Source organism: Gadus chalcogrammus, chromosome 4 (assembly GCF_026213295.1).
Source record: "Gadus chalcogrammus isolate NIFS_2021 chromosome 4, NIFS_Gcha_1.0, whole genome shotgun sequence".
Classification (NCBI taxonomy): Eukaryota; Metazoa; Chordata; class Actinopteri; order Gadiformes; family Gadidae; genus Gadus; species Gadus chalcogrammus.
In genome coordinates, this window is record NC_079415.1 from 33644196 (window position 1) to 33667453 (window position 23258).

At 45.8% G+C, this 23258-nt stretch overlaps 2 protein-coding genes across 6 annotated transcripts in view; both read left to right on the top strand.

Annotated features, from left to right (window-relative positions):
* Nucleotides 1-23258, top strand: part of LOC130381361 (NACHT, LRR and PYD domains-containing protein 12-like) — a 116661-nt gene that overhangs the window by 15793 nt on the left and 77610 nt on the right. The window lies entirely within an intron of this gene.
* Nucleotides 1783-16112, top strand: LOC130381365 (NACHT, LRR and PYD domains-containing protein 3-like). 5 transcript variants are annotated; one of them, XM_056588951.1, is made up of 9 exons: nt 1783-1893; nt 2361-2430; nt 2615-2837; nt 3657-5439; nt 8497-8670; nt 10090-10263; nt 10762-10935; nt 11114-11160; nt 12639-16112. In XM_056588951.1, exons 1-9 carry the CDS (start codon nt 1826-1828, stop codon nt 13313-13315), a joined length of 3390 nt encoding a protein of 1129 aa, XP_056444926.1. In that variant the 5' UTR covers nt 1783-1825; the 3' UTR covers nt 13316-16112. The 5 variants fall into 5 exon arrangements, with proteins under 5 accessions (XP_056444926.1, XP_056444927.1, XP_056444928.1 ...); XM_056588952.1 differs by lacking the exon at nt 10090-10263 and having other exon boundaries at nt 1784-1893; XM_056588953.1 differs by lacking the exon at nt 8497-8670 and having other exon boundaries at nt 1784-1893.

A 23258-nucleotide genomic window follows, 5' to 3' on the forward strand; every position in this document is an offset into this window, starting at 1 on the left:
TGAGAGGAGGGATAAGGCTGTTTAGTGATGTGGTTGACATGGTGAATGAGAGGAGGGATAAGGCTGTTTAGTGATGTGGTTGACATGGTGAATGAGAGGAGGGATAAGGCTGTTTAGTGATGTGGTTGACATGGTGAATGAGAGGAGGGATAAGGCTGTTTAGTGATGTGGTTGACATGGTGAATGAGAGGAGGGATAAGGCTGTTTAGTGATGTGGTTGACATGGTGAATGAGAGGAGGGGTAAGGCTGTTTAGTGATGTGGTTGACATGGTGAATGAGAGGAGGGGTAAGGCTGTTTTAGTGATGTGGTTGACATGGTGAATGAGAGGAGGGATAAGGCTGTTTAGTGATGTGGTTGACATGGTGAATGAGAGGAGGGATAAGGCTGTTTAGTGATGTGGTTGACATGGTGAATGAGAGGAGGGATAAGGCTGTTTAGTGATGTGGTTGACATGGTGAATGAGAGGAGGGATAAGGCTGTTTAGTGATGTGGTTGACATGGTGAATGAGAGGAGGGATAAGGCTGTTTAGTGATGTGGTTGACATGGTGAATGAGAGGAGGGATAAGGCTGTTTTAGTGATGTGGGTGACATGGTGAATGAGAGGAGGGGTAAGGCTGTTTAGTGATGTGGTTGACATGGTGTGAATGAGAGGAGGGATAAGGCTGTTTAGTGATGTGGTTGACATGGTGAATGAGAGGAGGGATAAGGCTGTTTAGTGATGTGGTTGACATGGTGTGAATGAGAGGAGGGATAAGGCTGTTTAGTGATGTGGTTGACATGGTGAATGAGAGGAGGGATAAGGCTGTTTAGTGATGTGGTTGACATGGTGAATGAGAGGAGGGATAAGGCTGTTTAGTGATGTGGTTGACATGGTGAATGAGAGGAGGGGTAAGGCTGTTTAGTGATGTGGTTGACATGGTGAATGAGAGGAGGGGTAAGGCTGTTTAGTGATGTGGTTGACATGGTGAATGAGAGGAGGGATAAGGCTGTTTAGTGATGTGGTTGACATGGTGAATGAGAGGAGGGATAAGGCTGTTTAGTGATGTGGTTGACATGGTGAATGAGAGGAGGGATAAGGCTGTTTAGTGATGTGGTTGACATGGTGAATGAGAGGAGGGATAAGGCTGTTTAGTGATGTGGTTGACATGGTGAATGAGAGGAGGGATAAGGCTGTTTAGTGATGTGGTTGACATGGTGAATGAGAGGAGGGATAAGGCTGTTTAGTGATGTGGTTGACATGGTGTGAATGAGAGGAGGGATAAGGCTGTTTAGTGATGTGGTTGACATGGTGAATGAGAGGAGGGATAAGGCTGTTTAGTGATGTGGTTGACATGGTGAATGAGAGGAGGGATAAGGCTGTTTAGTGATGTGGTTGACATGGTGAATGAGAGGAGGGATAAGGCTGTTTAGTGATGTGGTTGACATGGTGAATGAGAGGAGGGGTAAGGCTGTTTTAGTGATGTGGTTGACATGGTGAATGAGAGGAGGGATAAGGCTGTTTAGTGATGTGGTTGACATGGTGAATGAGAGGAGGGATAAGGCTGTTTAGTGATGTGGTTGACATGGTGTGAATGAGAGGAGGGATAAGGCTGTTTAGTGATGTGGTTGACATGGTGAATGAGAGGAGGGATAAGGCTGTTTAGTGATGTGGTTGACATGGTGTGAATGAGAGGAGGGATAAGGCTGTTTAGTGATGTGGTTGACATGGTGAATGAGAGGAGGGATAAGGCTGTTTAGTGATGTGGTTGACATGGTCTGATCTTGTTTATCTAGAAGAGTCCAGCAGGAGAGAGCAGATTCCCCTGGACCCAGCTGTGTCTCCATGAAGAGTGACCGATCTATGGGTCAACCTCCTCTCCTTAAAGATGGACGCCCCTCCATAGAGGAGAGGTAGGAGTATTAAACAGACAATGACAACAGAACAGTTGGTTGTTATCAGACTCTACTGATACCCTCTCTCACAATCCATCATGAACTAACGGAAGAGCCCAGCTCAAGAGTCAAAAGTACAGTGAAAGAGAAATTAAGTGATAAATAAAAATGCAAAATACATTAATAAAGATAAAAAAAGAATAATAACTAAAGAAATTCAATTACACAGAATACTTGTACAGTATAATTATAAAGATATTTGCAGACAATAATATTCTCTCTCTCTCTCTCTCTCTCTCTCTCTCTCTCTCTCTCTCTCTCTCTCTCTCTCTCTCTCTCTCTCTCTCTCTCTCTCTCTCCCCCCCTTGTATGTTTACTGTGTGTGTGTGTGTGTGTGTGTGTGTGTGTGTGTGTGTGTGTGTGTGTGTGTGTGTGTGTGTGTGTGTGTGTGTGTGTGTGTGTGTGTGTGTGTGTTCTCTCCACAGTCAACCCCACCAGATGTCAAAGGTTACCAGTGCTCAGTCTTTACAGCAGCATCAAACAGAGCTGATCAAGGTGTGTATATTTCCAACAAGATGTTTGACTTCAGCTCTGCATGATCATTAGAAATCATCTCTTGTGGTGCTCATAGTCTCCGGGCTTCCCTCTTTAGACCAGCGGTCGTGAATCCAAGACAGATGCTTCTGATGTCCTCAGTGAGTTCAGAGTAAAGTCCTCCTTGATGTTTGTTCTGTTCCAGAGGGCTGAGGAGAACGCACACGCTTTCCTAGACAAGGAGCTGAAGAAGCTCTGGAGGGATCTCTTCTCAGATTACCCACAATGCTCAGAGAGTCAGAGGGAGGAGGAGGAGGATGGTAAGAACAAGGAGCAGAGGAGGCGCGCCATAGAGGGAGTGGTGGACATCACAAAGCTCTGTCTGATGGCGATGAACCAGGAGGAACTGGCCGACACACTGTGGGGCGGTAAGAGACTCTTATTTTGAAGACAGAGGAGACCATTATTTTGAAGCGCGGAAGACTCTTATCTTGAAAACAGAATGATTATGTATATTTAGAGTAGTATGAGACTCTTATTTGTTCTGTTTAGAAATAACATAATCTAATTTAGTGTTAAGTGATTTCTTCATTAATAATTCATCATTGTGGAGATATCTTTCTTCTTGAGCGTTCAATGGTTTGATCCAGATATGAACGGTTATTGTCGGCCGATCAGGTTAAATGGTTTGATCCAGATATGAAGGGTTATTGTGGGGGGATCAGGTTAAATGGTTTGATCGTTATGTAGGGTTATTGTGGGGGTTCCAGGTTAAATGGTTTGATCCAGATACATATAGGGTTATTGTGGTTCGATCAGGTTAATGGTTTGGTCCAGATATGTGAGGTTATTGTTGGGTATGAAGTTAAATGGTTTGATCCAGATATGAAAGGTTATGGTGCGTCCATCAGGTTAAAGAATGTTAAACAATAAATGGCAAATCAACAGCAGAATAACTATAAATGGAATAAGTGGAAGAGATGCAGCACTATCTTCTTACATCAGCATATTAAGTTAATTTCCACTGATTCACGATCATTGTTATTGTCATTAGATCAATGATTTTGCTGTGTAAATAACAAAAAATAAAATAACAAAATATCCATTCCTTGTCACGACCAGCTTTTCGAACCACAAGTAATGAAGTCTGTAAATATTATGAAGTTGATCATTTTACAGGAAATATTAACATGCTTCAACAGATGTCACCATCCACTATCTGATGTCTTCTGTTCATTCTCATGTAGGATCTGCTGCTGTTGAGTGCCAACATAAAATCAAGTCTCATTTGAAGAAGAAGTTAAAGTGTGTGTCTGAGGGAATCGCTAAAGCAGGAAATCAAACGGGTCTGAATGACTTCTACACAGAGCTCTTCATCACAGAGAGAGGCAGTGGAGAGGTCAACAAAGAACATGAGGTCAGACTGATTGAAACATCTTCCAGGAAACCAGCCAAGGAAGAAACACCGATCAAATATGAGGACATCTTTAAACCCTTACCTGGACGAGATCAACCAATCAGAACAATAATGACAACTGGAGTGGCCGGCATTGGTAAAACCATCTTAACACAAAAATTCACTCTGGACTGGGCTGAAGGCAAAGCCAACCACGACATACACTTCACATTTCTCTTAACTTTCAGAGAGCTGAATTTACTGAAAGAGAAAGAGTATAGCTTGGTGGAACTTCTTCATCACTTCTTTATTGAGACCAAAGAAGCAGAAATCTGCAGATATGAACGGTTCAAAGTTGTCTTCATCTTGGATGGTCTGGATGAGTGTCGACTTCCTCTGGACTTCCAGAACAACCAGACCTGGACTGATGTCAAAGAGCCGTCCTCGGTGGACGTGCTGCTGACAAACCTCATCAGGGGCGACCTGCTTCCCTCCGCTCGCATCTGGATGACCACACGCCCTGCGGCAGCCAATCGGATCCCTGCTGAGTGTGTTGACATGGTGACAGAGGTGAGGGGGTTCACCGACCTTCAGAAGGAGGATTACTTCAGGAAGAGATTCAGAGAGGAGACGCTGGCCAACACAATCATCTCCCACGTCGAGAAATCACGAAGCCTCCACATCATGTGTCACATTCCAGTCTTCTGTTGGATCACTGCTACAGTTCTGGAGGACATCTTAAAAAAATCCCAGATAGAAGAGATGCCCAAGACCGTGACTCAGATGTACAGCCACTTCCTGAGGGTTCAGTCCATACAGGGGGACAGGAAGTACCATGGGAGATCTGAAACAGATCCACACTGGAGTTCAGAGAGCAGAGAGATCATCGTTTCTTTGGGAAAACTGGCTTTTAACCAGCTGGAGAAAGGCAACCTGATCTTCTACGAGGCAGATCTGGCAGACTGTGGCATTGACATCAAAGCAGCCTCAGTGTACTCAGGAGTGTTCACCCAGATCTTTAAAGAGGAGTGTGGGATGTACCAGGACAAGGTGTTCTGCTTTGTCCATCTGAGCCTCCAGGAGTTTCTGGCTGCTCTTTATGTCTTTCTGTCCTTCATCAACGATGGTGTCAATCTGCTCTCAGAAGAACCACCCACCTCTGGGGAAGATAAACTCCTCCTCCTCTACCAGAGGGCTGTGGACAAGGCCTTACAGAGTGAGAACGGACAACTGGACTTGTTCCTCCGCTTCCTCCTGGGCCTCTCTCTGGAGACCAATCAGATTGTCCTACGAGGTCTGCTGGGACAGACAGGAACTAGCTCACTGACCAATACAAAAACAGTGTCTTACATCAAGGAGAAGATAGATGGAGATCTCTCTCCAGAGAGAAGCATCAACCTGTTCCACTGTCTGAATGAGCTGAATGACCGTTCTCTAGTGAAGGAGATCGAACAGTCCCTGACATCAGGAAGTCTCTCCAGAGACTATCTCTCTCCTGCTCAACTGTCAGCTCTGGCCTTCATCCTACTGACATCAGAAGAGGAGCTGGACGTGTTTGACCTGAAGAAATACTCTGCTTCAGAGAGGGGTCTTCTGAGGCTGCTGCCAGTGGTCAAAGCCTCTAAAACGTCTCTGTAGGTTCACTATAAACATGTATCACAATACTCCCAACACATTATACCTTATAGTAGAATATAAAAGTTATGATGACATAGAAAACATCTTTCGAGGTTATCTTATACCATGTATCTCAATATGCACAACGTTATATCGTGTAACAAGGTTGAAAAGTCAAACTCAAAAACTATTTATTATGAATTAAGAAATAAGGAAAGAAAAATGAATATTGTTTAATAATAGTTAAATACAGCTGTATTTAAATATGTAGCTATATATATAAATAAGTATCGATACTGATAGATTCATAAATATACGTTTATTATTAATAACAGGTAACCCATTATTTTAAAACATTTTAACCTTGTTCACTACGTTTGGTTACATGGACACTGTTTGGGTTTAACCGTTAGGATGCGTTGACACAGAGACGTCCGGGTCATCTGGGGGAAGGGTGAGAGGTCACGAGTGAGAGGGAATAAGGAGAGAGAGGGAGGAGACAAAGGAGGAGAGTACTTAATCCTTTGTAGAGATTGCCCAGCTAAATGATATTGAAGCATTTACTTATTCGTTGTAACCAGTAGTGGCACCATATAATTATGATTGCAGGAGCTACGGGGGGCTAGATTGTTTATAGCAGAGGCTGATATATTTTGACGCAAAAAATATTACTACACACTACAATATGATACGAATCAAACATTCAAATCACACAACAAGCAGCAACGGTCATCAACACTTACACAAATGAAAAATATGATTTCATCGTTCAGTTTTGTTACATATAAGTAGTTCGATGTCTTCATTAATGATATATATAAATATATATATTATTATTATATTATTGTGGCGATCATGGCCGGCTTCACCACGTGCCGCATTTGATCCTGGGAGGGTCGGCGGCACCGAGGCAGTCGTGGTTGTGGGCGATAGGATGTGTGTTTCAGGTGTGTGTGTGTGTGTTTACATAAAGTCTCTCTCAGGGTGGTGTGGATAATGGGACACGAGAGTGTCAGACTCTTATAACATAGGCTCCTGTCTGGTCGTTCCCGTGCTTCTCGCCACATTATTATTAAAAACATATTTTAAAATTAAATTAAATATTAGTCATAACAAAATGACTTGGGGTTTTGGGAGGGGGGGCTTGGCCTGTTTCAGGGGAGCTCAAGCCCCCGCTAGCCCCCTCCCCATGTAACCGCCGCTGGTTGTAACCCTAATAAACAAAACATCTCTGTAGATGAACTATAGCATGTATTACAATACAACACAAAAAATACATAATACTTCAATAAAAAGTAAAATTAAAATACTATACGAGTCTCAAACACTGCAAAAAACTCCAATATTGAATAAACATAAAGATCTAATGTATATATTAGTTAAATTAAAAAGACATCGACTCAAATTTAAGATTTTCAACACAAGTCCTTCATTATGTTGAAATTAAAAGATCTAAGTTACTTTAACGTGTTCTGTTTATTGTGTGTTTAGGCTGAATGGCTGTGATCTGTCAGAGGGATGCTGTGAAGCTCTGGCCTCAGTCCTCAGCTCCAGCTCTAGTCTGAGAGAGCTGGAGCTGAGTTCCAATGATCTGCAGGATTCAGGAGTGAAGCTGCTCTCTGCTGGACTGGGGAGTCCACACTGTACACTGGAAACTCTCAGGTCAGTTTCACTCAATGGTCAAACAGTTCCACCACAATTTCCCCATCAGAGGACCAGTATTGATCTGCTGTGCCCCAGTATTGATCTGCTGTGCCCCAGTAAAATCTCCCGTTCGAGTTTTAACAAGGTCCATATTTGACAGTGGATTAATTTAGTTTGATAATAAAGGTCAAATAATGGATTATTTTCTAATCCACGACATCAAAGAAATGCAGTTTAACCCAAAATACAAGCTGAGGCGCGCACCTTGCGGTCCGGGTCCGTACACCGCGGCGTGCACATTACTGTCCGTGCCCGGCAGTGTGCATGTCGTAGACGGTGCACCGCAGCGCGCACGCAGCAATCCAGTGATCCTGGTTAATTTAATAGTCTCATAGATAATTGCTGCCTTGTATTCTTTTTTTTCACATTTCCCACCCATGCAGTTTAGTGTTAAATGTTCTGTAATTAAAATAAACATTGCCCGGATGTACACACAGCGTTGTTTAGGTTTTTTTAGTCAGAGAAGCTACATAGGCAGTGTATACCGTTACCAACCCCCGTTTTGAGTCACTGGATCCACCCCCCCTCTGCGCTCCGGGACCTCCCACTTTACAAATTAACGTTATCTCTGATAGGGGGTCTGTTTCTGTTTTTACCACCAGCGCCGTGACATCTCTTTCCTCACCAACCAACTCTTCATCCTCCTCCTCCTCCTCCTCCTCCTCCTCCTCAATCAAATACCTACTAATAATAACCGGCTGCAGATTGGATAATATACTCCAATTAGAATTATTCTTCTTCTCTGGGTCATCCTGAATAGTGCATTTCTTGACATGCTCTTGAATAGTGCTGCGGTGACATTTAAATGAAACTTTGCACAAAGTACAAACCAGTGTTTTAGTTTTCTGATTGAAGCAGAGTGTCTTCAGGGGAACTTAAGTGGGTCGTGTTTCCAAATAAAGCGATCAAGCTGGCGCTGCAATACAGCCGCTATTCAACCCAGCACTGAACTAAACCTTGGCAGTCTGCGTGCATCGCAGCGCCATTACCACTCATCTTATCAAACGCAAGACCTCAATCTGTCTCTATTTGTGTTGCCATGACAGTAAAAGGTGTACCTTGGATTCACCGTGTTAATGATGGTATAAGGTGTTTGTTTTATAGATTCCTATTCTATTCATAATCATGTAGTCAGACAGTAAGGTGGACTTTAGAGTAAAGTTTAATCATTTTTCTTCTTAGAACTGAGTATTTTTATGGACATTTTCCGGAGTTTGCTGAATCTTTAGTTATCTGAATTCTAAATTAGTCATATTTAAAGAAATCTACTGTATTGACATTTAGGTAAACTAATAAAAAATTTCTAATAACAAATTTCAAATGCAAAATGAATCACAGTTCCTAACGTGTTCTGTTTATTGTGTGTGCAGCCTCAATGGCTGTCATCTGTCAGAGAGATGCTGTGAAGCTCTTGCCTCAGTTCTCAGCTCCAACTCCTCTAGTCTGAGAGAGCTGGAGCTGAGTACCAATGATCTGCAGGATTCAGGAGTGAAGCTGCTCTCTGCTGGACTGAGGAGTCCACACTGTACACTGGAAACTCTCAGGTTAGTTTCACTCAATGGTCAAACAGTTCCACCACAATTTCCCCATCAGAGGACCAGTATTGATCTGCTGTGCCCCAGTAAAATCTCACGTCTGAGTTTTAACAAGATCCATATTTGGCAGTGGATTAATTTAGATTGATATTAACGGTAAAACAATGGATTCTTTTCGAATCCACAACGTCAAAGCAACATTGTTTAACCCAAAATACAAGCTGAGGCGCGCACCTTAAGGTCAGGGTCCGTACACCGCGGCGTGCACATTACTGTCGGTGCATGGCAGTGTGCATGTCTTAGCCGGTGCACTGCGGCGCGCACGCAACAATCCGTTGATCCTGGTTCATTTAATAGTCTCATAGATAATTGCTGCTTGTGAAAACGATTGTTGCCATGTATTCTTTTATTTTACATTTCCCACCCATGGACGTTCTGTAAATAAAATAAACATTGCCCGGATGTACACACAGCGTTGTTTAGGTTTTTTTAGTCGGAGAAGCTACGTAGGCAGTGTATTCCGTTACCAACCCCCGTTTTGAGTCACTGGATCCACCCCCCCTCTGCGCTCCGGGACCTCCCACTTTACAAATTAACGTAAGCACTGATAGGGGGTCTGTTTCTGTTTTTACCACCAGCGCCGCGACATCTCTTTCCTCACTAACCAACTCTTTATCCTCCTCCTCCTCCTCCTCCTCCTCCTCCTCCTCCTCCTCCTCCTCCTCCTCAATCAAATACCTACTTATAATAACCGGCTTCAGATTGGATAATATAATCCAATTAGGATTAATCTTCTTCTCTGGGTCATCCTGAATAGTGCATTTCTTTACATGCTCTTGAATAGTGCTGCGGTGACACTTAAATGAAACTTTGCACAAAGTACAAACCAGTGTTTTAGTTTTCTGATTAAAGCAGAGTGTCTTCAGGGGAACTTAAGTGGGTCGTGTTTCCCAATAGAGCGATCAAGCTGGTGCTGCAATACAGCCGCTATTTAACCCAGCACTGAACTAAACCTTGGCAGTCTGCGTGCATCGCAGCGCCATTACCACTCATCTTATCAAAAACAAGACCTCAATCTCACTCTATTTGTGTTGCCATGACAGTAAAAGGTGTACCTTGGATTCAGTTTCTTAATGATGGTATAAGGTGTCTGTATTATTATATTCCTATTATATTCATAATCATGTAGATAGACAGTAAGGTGGACTTTAGAGTAAAGTTAAATATTTTTTTCTTCTTAGAACTGAGTATTTTTATGGACATTTTCTGGAGTTTGCTGAATTTTTAGTTATCTGAATTCTAAATTAGTCATATTTTGAAGATCTACTGTATTGACATTTAGGTAAACTAATAAAACATTTCTAATAACAAATTTCAAATGCAAAATTAATCACAGTTCCTAACGTATTCTATTTATTGTGTGTGCAGCCTCAATGGCTGTGATCTGTCAGAGAGATGCTGTGAAGCTCTGGCCTCAGTTCTCAGCTCCAAGTCCTCTAGTCTGAAAAAGCTGGATCTGAGTACCAATGATCTGAAGGATTCTGGAGTGAAGCTGCTCTCTGCTGGACTGGGGAGTCCACACTGTACACTGGAAACTCTCAGGTCAGTTGTCAGCCTCTTCTTCAAACTGGTTACTCTAGCTTTCAGTAAGTGCTGCTCCTGCCTGATGCATTTCTGGTGCTCTTTCCCTGCTGACAAAACACTTCCTGGTTCTACACAATGTTAGAACATGTGAAGAAACGTTCTTAACGTACCAAACACAGCAGACTTCTCCTGACTCTAACCAAACAATATCTCATTGAGTTGTAGCTATTGAGAAAGGAGCATTTGTTTAAGATCCTGTCACATCCAAGTGAAGGCAGTTCTGCTGTCTGTGATGTCATCTCCCCACTTCCTCTTCCTGTTGTCAGACTCTCAGGGTGACACAGCTTTGTCTCCATGAAGTATCGATAAAGCTTTTACTTGTCTTCAATGTTGAATGAATACACTTTATAAATGTGGTTACTTTAGTAGAAACTGCTCTCAACCAGATACAATAAATTGTGTGTGTGTGTGTGTGTGTGTGTGTGTGTGTGTGTGTGTGTGTGTGTGTGTGTGTAGCTTGTCTGGCTGCCTGGTCACACAGGAAGGCTGTGCTTCTCTGGCCTCAGCTCTGAGCTCCAACCCCTCCCATCTGAGAGTGCTGGACTTGAGCTACAATCACCCAGGAGACTCTGGAGCTGCGCAGCTCTCTGCTGGACTGGAGGATCCACGCTGGAGACTGGACACTCTCAGGTATGGAGAGGACAGCTCACCACTTTGAGGGACAAAGTCTCCTACCAGGATTCAAGCTGCTGCTAGATGAAGTGGTTTGAAGAGGCAGCTGTCACTCATGTTGTGTGGAAAGTGATGAGACAGCAGATGATGAAGGTGAATGTTTCAACATGCTGCTCTCACTGTGTTTCCCCCCCAGTGTGGAGCACGGTGGAGTGTGGAGGCTGAAACCAGCTCTGAAGAAGTGTAAGTGTCTGTTTGATTCATCACATCACAGACTCACTATTGAGATGGAAAACTCCATCCACACAGCAGGAAGTGAGGTCACATCCTACTGGGAATGAAGATGATGGCTGACATCATGTATCTAACGTATATTAATACTGTCGACCATCACAGTCACCGAGCTGAGGGGGGAGGAGTGTGGGGGTGGGGGGGTGAAGGAGAGGGGGGGTGACCGGGTCAGGGGCCGGTGTGGGGGAGGGGAAGGGGTGAGAGAGAGGCTGAGGGGGGGGGGCTGAGGGGGTGGACTAGGGGGGAGGGGGAGGGGGGATGACCGGGCTGAGGGGGGGCTGAGGGGGAGGGGGGGTGAAGGCGCTGAGGGGTGAGGGGGAGGGGGGTGACCGGGATGAGGGGGGGGGGGGGAGGTGGAGGGAGGTGACGGGGCTGAGGGGGAGGACTAGGGGGGAGGGGGGGGGGGGGAGGTGACCGGGCTGAGGGGGGAGGAGTGTGGGGGTGGGGGGGTGAAGGGGCTGAGGGGGAGGACTAGGGGTGAGGGGGGGGGGGAGGGACCGGGCTGAGGGGGGAGGAGTGTGGGGGTGGGGGGGTGAAGGGGCTGAGGGGGAGGGGGGTGACCGGGCTGATGGGGGGGGGAGGGGGAGGGGGAGGGAGGTGACGGGGCTGATGGGGAGGCCTAGGGGGGAGGGGGAGGGGGTGACGGTGCTGAGGGGGAGGACTAGGGGTGAGGGGGAGGGGGGGTGACGGGGCTGAGGGGGAGGGGAGGGGGGGGACCGGGCTGAGGGGGGGGGGGTGAGGGGGAGGACTAGGGGTGAGGAGGAGGGGGGGGGGGGGGGACCGGCTGAGGGGGGGCTGAGGGTGAGGACTAGGTGTGAGGGGGAGGGGGGGTGAACGGGCTGAGGGGGGGATGAGGGGGAGGGGGAGGGGGGTGAAGGGGCTGAGGGAGGAGGGGGAGGGTTGTGACCGGGCAGTGAGGGGAAGGGGAAGGGGGGGTGACGGGGCTGAGGGGGGGATGAGAGGGAGGGGGCTGAGGGGGGGATGAGGGGGAGGGGGATGAGGGGGGGGTGAGAGGGAGGGGGATGAGGGGGGGATGAGAGGGAGGGGGCTGAGGGGGGGATGAGAGGGAGGGGGATGAGGGGGGGATGAGAGGGAGGGGGATGAGGGGGGTTGGTGAGGGGGAGGGGGCTGATGGGGAGGGGGCTGAAGAAGAAGAGAGAGCGATCACAAAAAGAAAGAGAATAAAAAGAAGAAGAGCAGCCTGGATCCAAGGAGAGATGTTTGTTGTTGATGTTTTCATAATATTGTTGTTGATGTTTTCATAACGTTATTGTTGAGGTGTGTGTATCTATGTATGTGTACATATGTATATGTATGTATGTGTTCATATCTATGTATATGTACACAGAGCGCAGGAGAACAGTACTAGTGATGATGATGATGAGGATGAAGAGCGGTTCAGCAGCTCATCATGTCTGGTTCTCCCTCAGATGCCTGTGACCTCACACTGGACCCCAACACGGCCCACAGAGGACTCTCTCTGTCTGAGGACAACAGGAAGGTGACGGAGGTTAGAGAGGACCAGTCGTATCCGGATCACCCAGACAGATTTGACTCCCAGCCCCAGGTGTTGGGTAGAGAGGCTCTGACTGGCCGCTGTTACTGGGAGGTAGAGTGGGAAGGAGGGGTTGTTATAGGAGTGACATACAGAGGAATCACAAGGAGAGGACGGGGTGGTGACAGCAGGCTTGGACAGAACAACAAGTCCTGGTGTCTTGATTGTTCTGATGTTCTTTACTCTGCCGAGTACAACGGTACAGGGACATACCTCCCTCTCCCCCCCGCTGGCTCCACCAGAGTAGGAGTGTATCTGGACCAGCCTGCTGGCTCTCTGTCCTTCTACAGAGTGTCCCCAGGTGGAGGAGGGTCCTCAGACACACTGACACACCTCCACACCTTCTGGTCCTCCTTCACCCAGGAGGACCTCCTCCCGGGGGTGGAGGTAGAGTGGGGGGGGGTGGGGGGGGTCAGCCTCTCTGTGTCGGTTGTAGAAAAAAAAAAAAGGGACCTCCTGACTGAGCATGGCCCCTGCACACACACACACACACACACACACACACACACACACACACACACACACACACACACACACACACACACTGACTAACACCTGTGTGTCTATAACTTACTTGTGTGTGTGTGTGTGTGTGTGTGTGTGTGTGTGTGTGTGTGTGTGTGTGTGTGTGTGTGTTAGTCAGTGTGTGTGTGTGTGTGTGTGTGTGTGTGTGTGTGTGTGTGTGTGTGTGTGCGCGCAGGGGCCCCGCTCAGTCCGACGAGGAGGTCCCTTGGCGTGTGTGTGTGTTAGTCAGTGTGTGTGTGTGCGTGTGTGTGTGTGCGTGTGTGTGTGTGTTAGCATGCGTGCAGGCGTTATTCGATTGCCTGGTAACCATGGTTACTAATATTCACACTGGTTTCAATAATACATTTGATGGTATTTCCCATCTTTGCTGAGCAAGAGTTTTGTTCTAAAGTTCAGTGATTGAAACAAATAAAAGCCCGGGCTATGGAAGTGTTCCGGTACCACTGTCATGCACCTACCCGATGTCAAGTGGACCGGGTTGAATTCACTGCGGGTCTCTCTTCTTATATCCATCTCACCAAAGATATTTTATTACTGTCCTTCTCAACACTCTCTGATCTCACTAAAAGGCTGGCAGCACAACACAGCAATAACGACGAGATGCGCTGTGCGTAGAGACGAAAGAATACCCACGTTGAATTTGCAACATTTGGCAAAAAATGATTCTAAATCTGCCCATATATGGACACGCCAGAATTGTTGCATCTGTGGCTGCTGGTAATTTAATCACAAAGAAGTATACTCTACGGGGCTATTTTCATCATTATTATTATTATTTTAATTTTTTTAGACGGCACAGCGATCCGGGGCTATTCCCAAAAGATCTGTGGCTATAGCCTCGAATGCTCGAATGCTAGAGCCTCGAATGGGTTCTTCAATCTGATTGGTAGTCAAACTGGAGATTAGTTTTCCCCCCCTTTTCGGGGATAATGTTCCCCGTTTTGATCTCGGACGTTTGGTTCACTTTTTTATGCACACCTTGTGTCCTCAGCGTCTCTGTGAAAATTATAGTCTCTCTCGCTCTTGCTCTCGCTCTGAGTCTGATGACACACGTGAACACAAACATGCATATGTGAACATACACACACGCGTATATTACCACGCACACACATGCAAGCGCACACACGCATATATGAATTAACATAAAGACACACACATAAACATACCATACTATATAGGAACCCAAACACGCAGCCACACAAACACGTGTATGTGAACACAAACAAACACGTACATATGAACACACACACGTGCGTACATATTATAAACACTCAAATATACACGCAGACACACACATGCACACGCCGCACGTGCATCTATGAACACACTTACTCAAGTTATGAACACACACACTTACTCACATATGAACACAGACACGCACAGACTACACACACATGTATATATAAACACACACACACACACACTGTGTTTTGATGATTTATATTCATGTACTCAACTATAATCCAAATGCTACATTTTCTGGGGCTTCTTAAAATTGATCTTGATTAACCATGAAAGGAGATTTTTTAAATCTTTACAAATACTATATTTCTAATGTTTCTGATTGATTGGTGGTAAATTGTAACATTTTTATACTACAATATTGTGTCTATTTTCAGACGATAACAGTTTCATACTGCGGGGCTCTGATATCAGTTTATATTTTGATATGCCTCACATGATGTAAAGCAGATTTTATATTATATTCGTAATGCAAGCGGTCGAAAAACGATAGATCATGTTGCGATGACTTTAAACTGAGTATTGATTCCTTGTGTTCTGTGGGGAAAAACACAGCAGCAGCACCTGTTTATGATTAGTAATGTCTGTCTGCTGCTTCTATTGTTTGAGTCCTTGTGTTTATTGTGTTCATGTAAGGGACTGTTCTTCTATTGTTTGAGTCCTTGCGTTTATTGTGTTCATGTAAGGGACTGTTCTTCTATTGATTGTGTCCTTGTGTTTATTGTGTTCATGTAAGGGACTGTTCTTCTATTGTTTGAGTCCTTGTGTTTATTGTGTTCATGTAAGGGTCTGTTCTTCTGTTGTCCTGGTTAATAAAGCATAATGGTGATAAACAACTCAGTGGATCCTCTGAATGTTCTCTTGTGTTCAGCAGAGGATCAGTTTACACTTTAAGGTCGGGGGTTCACTGAATAAAAAGCACAACAGAGGCTTCGTCTACACAACATTAATAACCAGGACACCAGCAAGTGCATTTCCACCTCAGACTCATACGCCCGATGAGGGACGGAGTATGGAGAGAGTTCTAGAAGCGAGCCGACAGGAAACAGCCCAGCTACTGGCGTCTCTCCAGAGACGAGCCTTGCAGGCTGGTTGATGCACCACCTCCCCGTCTTAACAGGACCCTGAGCCTCCATGTTGAAACACACAGAGGTGTGTGTTTGAGGCGCTGAGCTGCAGAGGAGGAACCTCTCCTTCTCTGGGTGCGTGGGAGGGGGCAGCAGGATGGACGCGTTTGATAAATGAGTCGATAGTAAGATGTGAGGTTGTTTATCAAAGCCATGCTTCAGTCCTGTTATTGCGTGGGGAGCCACTAGGGGGCGGTGAATCCACCTCGGTGGGGTTCACCTTCTGACCAACAGGACCAGGGGGAAGGAGACTGTGTGTGTGAAGTGACAACCTATTTGCACCTCTTGCAGGACGTTTCAGTCCTCGTGTTTTCCGTAAGGCAATAAGCGCCAAAAAAGTAATCCAAGAAGGAAACGAGGCAGATGGAAAAGGAAGAATGCAGCGATTTATCCTCAGAACATAGTGAACAAACATTGAACCAATAATAAACGTTTCCAAGTAAAATACTGGGTCACCACATAGTAATTGACAGGAAGAAATCACTTTTTTGTATTTGTATTTAAATGACGGTTATCTACGGTCAGAAAGCCGTTGCTCCTGTCATGCTCTGAGAACTCAATTAACTCAGTCAACTCAACAACTCAATCAATTTGTGGTCGAAGGACAAATTAAGACGCAATAAAACTTCATCTATTGGATAGACACAAATCAGATGGAGCAAAATATCCGTTGTGCTTAATTATTGTGAATTAAAGCAAAATAGAAATTAACAAATTGTAAATAATAGTAATAGTGTGTGTTTGTGTGTTTGGAATGGTTGAAGAGCCTTTTGTGCTCAACCCACACACACACACACACACACACACACACACACACACCAACAAGCGAGCAGAAGAGCCAACACAACTAAATGAAGAGCAGACTGTATCGCTATAATGAAAGGTTCCTTCAAGGTGGGTTTGTTAAAGCGTGTTCATCCCTTCACCACCGAGTGTTGGTGTTACCACCCCAACTCGTTCAGGGGGAAAAAGGGAAGTAACACACACACAACCCGGTGGATTGGGGTTGTAATTACGGTATTTATTATAACTCAACAAAGGAATAGAATAACAATCATCAGAAATGGGCCGCTAGGTGCTGTCAAAGCAAAGAAACAAATATAACCAAAAGAGAACTCCTTAAAATAAAATGGAGCTACCTGTCTAATAACTAAATACGAACGGTCCTAAAACAAACCCCAACTGGCTACTCTAGCATAACGAAAACAGAAATACAAATGATCAGCACCCCTAAACCTAGTGTGGCTAAACAGTGACAAACCTAAATGAGTGCAAATGAACAACGTCAGTACAGAGGGATTCTTCTTACCCTGGCCCAAGTCTGGGAACACACAAACGTAACCTCTTGCTCTCAAACGAATGCGACTACGCGCCTCGATTCCCTACAGGTGTCTGCCCCGCTTGCAGGGCGCATCAGGCTTTTATACGCCTCCACGGCGCCGTCGCTCTCCGGTTGGTTCCGGGGACGGAGGGACCCGCCCACTTGAGCTTCTTTGGGGAAAAACAGGAGGGGTAGCGCACGCAGCGGGAGGGGAGACAATGCGGTCGACTGACGGCCGTAACAGTTGGAGAATCCGTCGTGACATCAGCTCCATGGACTAGAACGGCCTTTTAGGACGGGGACCGGGATTCAGAAGGAGGAACTCCAGGGGGAGATGAGAGGACTCCTCGTCTCAACGACCAGAACACGACTTCAGTCTGTCACCAGAGAACCACGGAGCACACCCCAACGTTCCCCTCCAGGCATGGAGACGCCTCAGCCACAGCCCCTCCACCCCCTCAGCTGGAGGGGCACAGCTCCAGGTCATAAAGGGTCTTCGTCGGGGCCGGTCCAAGGTGGTTCTGATCTGAGGGAGCCATCTCCCAGGTCCAGCTGGCCCCGCCCATCACTGTTCAGCCTGAGAGAGGCTTCCATCTCCGGGGTCGGAGTGAACACCGTCCACAGAGAGCTTCACCTGGTCCAGCAGAGTCCTGGTCAGCCTGTTGCTGATGGAGGGTCCTGCTCCTCAAGAGCCTCCACCCTCCACTGGGGGGTCTCCTGAACCCATGACCTCCTCCTCACCTCCTCCCCAGAGTCCTCAGGCTAAAGCGGCACGCTCTGTGAAGGCTTCTCCTTCAGGAGACCACTGGACTACAAAGACATGACCTCAGAGACGTTGAATCACCCGGGGACCCCTTCTGGAGACCCCCTGCATAACCCCTCCCCAGTGTGGGGCGCCACTGAAGAACGTTGTTCATCACTGACCTCTCTGGAGGCCCTGAAGGTTGTGCTCTGTTCTGGGTGTCCTGGAGGAGAGCTGGGCGTGGCTGGTGGGATGCTGTTGGCATGAGGACGTGACCTGGCACGAGAGTTCTGCCTTGGATGGCTCTGTGGCATGTGGGTTTGACATGAGATGGAAGGGGTACACATGTGAGCATGGCTAGGGTTCCACCTGGTGTGTGTGTGTGTGTGTGTGTGTGTGTGTGTGTGTGTGTGTGTGTGTGTGTGTGTGTGTGTGTGTGTGTGTGTGTGTGTGTGTGTGTGTGTGTGTGTGTGTGTGTGTGTGTGTGCCTGGGGGGGGGGGGGGGGGGGTCCACCTGGCATGGGTTTCTACATGTGTGTGGGGGGGTCCAACTGAGAAGTCACACCTCACACGGCAGTTGTCAAGGATCAAATAAAATAATGTCTACTTAAAGGACAGAGTTTCCTGTGTTCTCATCAAGGAGAAGAATGCATGAGGGGATCTCTGCTCCCTCGTGCCCGGGATACCCCCGGCACAAAGGTCAACGCTGGCTAACGCTAGGAACAAGTAGAGCGGCTAGACGATGCAAGGAATAGCAGACGGAGCTTACACGATGAAGGGGGAACAACATGATAGATGTTTCCATCCTACATCATGTGTGGAGCAGAGCTGGTCCCAGCCTTTCTGTCACCTGAGCCACGGTGTAAGAAGTCCTCGCAGTAGACAGTGTGACGGACTGCAGCTGGCGCAGCTCTTGGGGCGGCGCGGGTTGATCTCCCCTTCAGGGGACTGCACCTTGGGGACCTCTGGAGGAACGCAGGCTGACTTCCATCCATTGGATCATTGTGTGTTATGGTTTATTGTTTGTTGTGTTATTGTTTGTATGTTATTGTACCGTTATTACCCAAATATCTCAACATAATTGTTATGAGTTAGAATCGAAATTGACCTAAAAAATATAGAATAAAGATTCTGATACCCTAAACCCTCTGAATACTGAGTGACATCACGTTACAATGGTTGTAAACTGTGCTGGTTTGATGAGACTAAAGGTGTGTGTTGTTGAATACCTGCCTGTAAAGGGTGCAGCAAGAATCCAACCCAACCAGATAATCACGGAAGAGAAGTGAAGGAAGAAAATAACCCTGCTATTATAGAAACATAACCATTGTAAATGATGACCCTACATAGACTATACTGTTCACTGTCTGTTTTCTCCTCAAAACCATTTATAACCTTTAATGCTATAACATTAACAGCTGCAGTCGGATAGAAATGTTTAAAGGATCTATGTTAATGATAATAATCCATAGACTATATTTTTTGTAATTTCTGCCTTTGAATAATGAATGACGTGTAACAATGTTGGTTTCCTGATTCAAATAAAAAAGTACACTTGACCGACTTCCAGCTCTGTCTGGAGACATGATGTCACAGTGACATGACAAGGAGTTCAAACGCATCAAAACACCCTCACCCTCACCCACATGGAGGCCGATGACTACATGAATGTGAGCCATGGAGGGTCTTCTATTCATTTGTGGTGTTGACATCACACTCATGGGACCATAGCAATCTGTTTTTGGTTAAAAAAAACTATTTCTGCACAAACGGTAGCAGGTGACCCTCACACAATCATGAGAGTGTCTCATCCAGATAGAATGACGTGTGTGTGTGTGTGTGTGTGTGTGTGTGTGTGTGTGTGTGTGTGTGTGTGTGTGTGTGTGTGTGTGTGTGTGTGTGTGTGTGTGTGTGTGTGTGTGTGTGTGTGTGTGTGTCTTGGCCCTTATCTGAATACCTGTCAGTAAAGGGTGTAACACAAGGAAGGAAAAAACAAAAGAAGAATGCAACCCAAGAAGATTCCATTGAGACTCATTCAAGAGAAACAAATAAAGAAAATCAACCTGCTTTTATAGAATCACTGGCCTGTACAACATGTTAACCCTTACTGAGTACTCTGAATACTCTACACTCTAGAGTATTCTGCTCTCTACTCAGTACACTGCTCTTCTGAAAAGGGAAATCATCCATCTATTGCATAGATTCTACTGATTCATACGTTCACACTGATGCAGATCTAGTGTTTGTATGATCAAGGTGGTGATGTCTTTAAAGGATGGAGGAGGATTGTACATGGAGGAGTTCAGCAGACACAGAGCAGAGGAGGCCTTTTCTACGTGATGTGCTTCTATTCATGACGTTATCAGTCTCTTTATTGATAACATGGTATCTATGTTAGAATGTGTATCTGTGGAGAAGCAGCTGCCTCAGTGACTGAGTGTCTCTACATGCTGGTTGAACCATCAAGTGTCTCTAGGTTTTTCTCTGAGCCTCTAAGCATTACAGATCTCTGTCCATCGTTCTTATTTTAATAAAGTTATTATTCTTGGATCAGCCGCCTTAGCATGTTAGTCTGGGAGGAGTTTGAACTGGGAGCGGGAACCGGTCCACCTAGTTGGTTTATCATTTCCTTGTTATGAGTCGGACAGTTTGTTGTGGCTCACTTCATCACAGCAGGAAGACGACTAAGGTACTGTAGTCCACTCTGATCCGTGATAGATCATAATTATGAATAACTTTGAATCTTATTAATAGGGTGATGGTTAAAATTGTTAGTAAATGTATGGATGCATTGCTATTCGTCAAAATTGCTATTGAACAATTGTATAGATTCCTGCTCTGTAGAATGCTACGTGTTAGACTGTGGGCATTGGGGATCGAAACACTTCCAGCCAGGACTCAAGCGTCAGGTTGAGGTTAATAAAGATAATGTCAACGTAAAGTCAAGGTTCAGGTTGAGGTTATATATGTTTTCCTCCGATTTAGGATTTGTTCTAGATTACAAGTGTCCTTCGGTGACTTTAAAGGTACTTAGGGCAGAATGGAGAGTTGTTATATTTGTGGGGCGGTATTATGATTACATTATTTGTACGGGAAGACGGCCATCTTGGTTAGTGAAGGTGTTTAGACGTCATCTTGTACTGGGTCTTGTTCTCTGTGGGCCTGCATCATTCTGCAGTAGTGTAGGCCTACTCTATATCTGAGAACATCACTCGTATGAGAGGGACATGACCTTCGAGGTGAATTAACTTTGACGTGACCGCTTCAACACAGAGGTCACTGGTGACGACTGGTACGTGTTCTTCAGGTCAGCCAATCCCACTGACATCCTCTCACCAGCAGGTGGTGCTGTGGTGCACCTTTTCGAGGGTTTCAAAACGGACCTTGTGTCAACTAATTTGGTTTACTACTCTCAAGACGTTTAATTATTCATGTACACTAACAGCAAAATGTCCCACTTTACTACAGCTGGAGTCGAATGAATCAGCCGCCTGTAAGAGGTTAGTCTGGGAGGAGTATGAACTGAGAGGGGAACTGGTCCAACAGGAAGTAAACTAAGAGACTGTAGTCCACTCTTATCCGTGATAGATCATAAACATGAATAACTTTGTATCTTATCAGTAGATTGACATTTTTTAAGATTCCTGCTCTACAGGATGCTACGTATTAGACTGTGGGCATTGGGGATCGAACCCGGAACCTTCCAGCCTGGAGTTAAGCGTCAGGTTGACGTTAATAATGACTTTTTTTTCTTGTGTATTCTTGTGTCCTGTGGTGACTTTAAAGGTACTTGGGACAGAATGAGCAGTTGTTATATTTGTAGTGCGGTATTATGATCATATTATTTAGACAGCAAGACGGCCATCTTGGTTAGTGAAGGTGTTTAGACGTCATCTTGTACTGGATCTTGTTCTCTGCAAGCCTGCATCACAGATGTCATACCACATGAGGAAGTCCATATATGGTCCTGCCTTCAGAGTGGTTTAACCAGCACAGGGAGCGGTTGGTATGATATCCGCACGGTGAACTTGATCTTATCAGACACTTTTGAAGCCCTATGAGACCTTGTGTGTGGAATGATGAATAGTTATTAAAGAGTGTATTAGATACTTCTGGGCAGCATCCCCACATCTTTCCCCTCGTTGAGAATGAGAGGGTCTATGAATCTGCGTCCAGGAAAGACCACCCTGCCTCTCGTCCAGAGAGACAGAGACAACAGCCCCCTGGGACCGGAAATACACAGCTCATATAAAAGAAGAGAATAAACACTGAGTGGACGTAGAAACAAGGAGTTGTGTTTGTGTCCAGGTCTCCAGTCTTCTATGGATGAGGAGAGAGAGGAGAGGGGTTCTACCTCTAAGACCGCTCTGTCTGGGGAACATGGCCGCCAGAGCAAAGCTAAGAGGTAAGAAGAGGATCTCTCTGTCTGTGACTGTTGTCGATCTCAGAGCTCAGCAGTGATACATCATGACCCCATCATTAGTCACAGCTGTGTGTGTGTGTGTGTGTGTGTGTGTGTGTGTGTGTGTGTGTGTGTGTGTGTGTGTGTGTGTGTGTGTGTGTGTGTGTGTGTGTGTGTGTGTGTGTGTGTGTGTTGAAGGCCAGAGCAGCAGCATAGAGCAGAATCCCCTGGACCCTGCAGTGTCTCCAGGAAGAGTGACTGGTTAATGGAAAGAATTAACTGTTTTGAACCGAAGTGAGTATATATCAGAGATTATAAAAATACAGCATCCATCAAACAAACATAAATCCTGGTTATTATTTTTCTAGAAGAGTCCAGCCGCAAAGAGCAGACTCCCCTGGACCCAGCTGTGTCTCCATGAAGAGTGACCGCTATATGAATATACCTCCTAAAGATGGAAATCAGTCTATTGAGAAGAGGTGAGGATTTAAACAATGTCCCTTGGTGTGAATGAGAGGAGGGATAAGGCTGTTTAGTGATGTGGTTGACATGGTGAATGAGAGGAGGGATAAGGCTGTTTAGTGATGTGGTTGACATGGTGAATGAGAGGAGGGATAAGGCTGTTTAGTGATGTGGTTGACATGGTGTGAATGAGAGGAGGGATAAGGCTGTTTAGTGATGTGGTTGACATGGTGAATGAGAGGAGGGATAAGGCTGTTTAGTGATGTGGTTGACATGGTGAATGAGAGGAGGGATAAGGCTGTTTAGTGATGTGGTTGACATGGTGAATGAGAGGAGGGATAAGGCTGTTTAGTGATGTGGTTGACATGGTGAATGAGAGGAGGGATAAGGCTGTTTTAGTGATGTGGTTGACATGGTGAATGAGAGGAGGGATAAGGCTGTTTTAGTGATGTGGTTGACATGGTGAATGAGAGGAGGGATAAGGCTGTTTTAGTGATGTGGTTGACATGGTGAATGAGAGGAGGGATAAGGCTGTTTAGTGATGTGGTTGACATGGTGAATGAGAGGAGGGATAAGGCTGTTTAGTGATGTGGTTGACATGGTGTGAATGAGAGGAGGGATAAGGCTGTTTAGTGATGTGGTTGACATGGTGAATGAGAGGAGGGGTAAGGCTG

Excerpts from the sequence above, each read along its gene's own strand:
- LOC130381365 (XM_056588950.1), top strand. The coding sequence starts at position 2,597 with ATGTTTGTTCTGTTCCAGAGGGCTGAGGAGAACGCACACGCTTTCCTA. Across the intron at positions 5,440-6,913 it reads AAAGCCTCTAAAACGTCTCT|GCTGAATGGCTGTGATCTGT; the intron begins GTAGGTTCACTA and ends TTGTGTGTTTAG. Across the intron at positions 10,936-11,113 it reads TGGAGACTGGACACTCTCAG|TGTGGAGCACGGTGGAGTGT; the intron begins GTATGGAGAGGA and ends TTTCCCCCCCAG.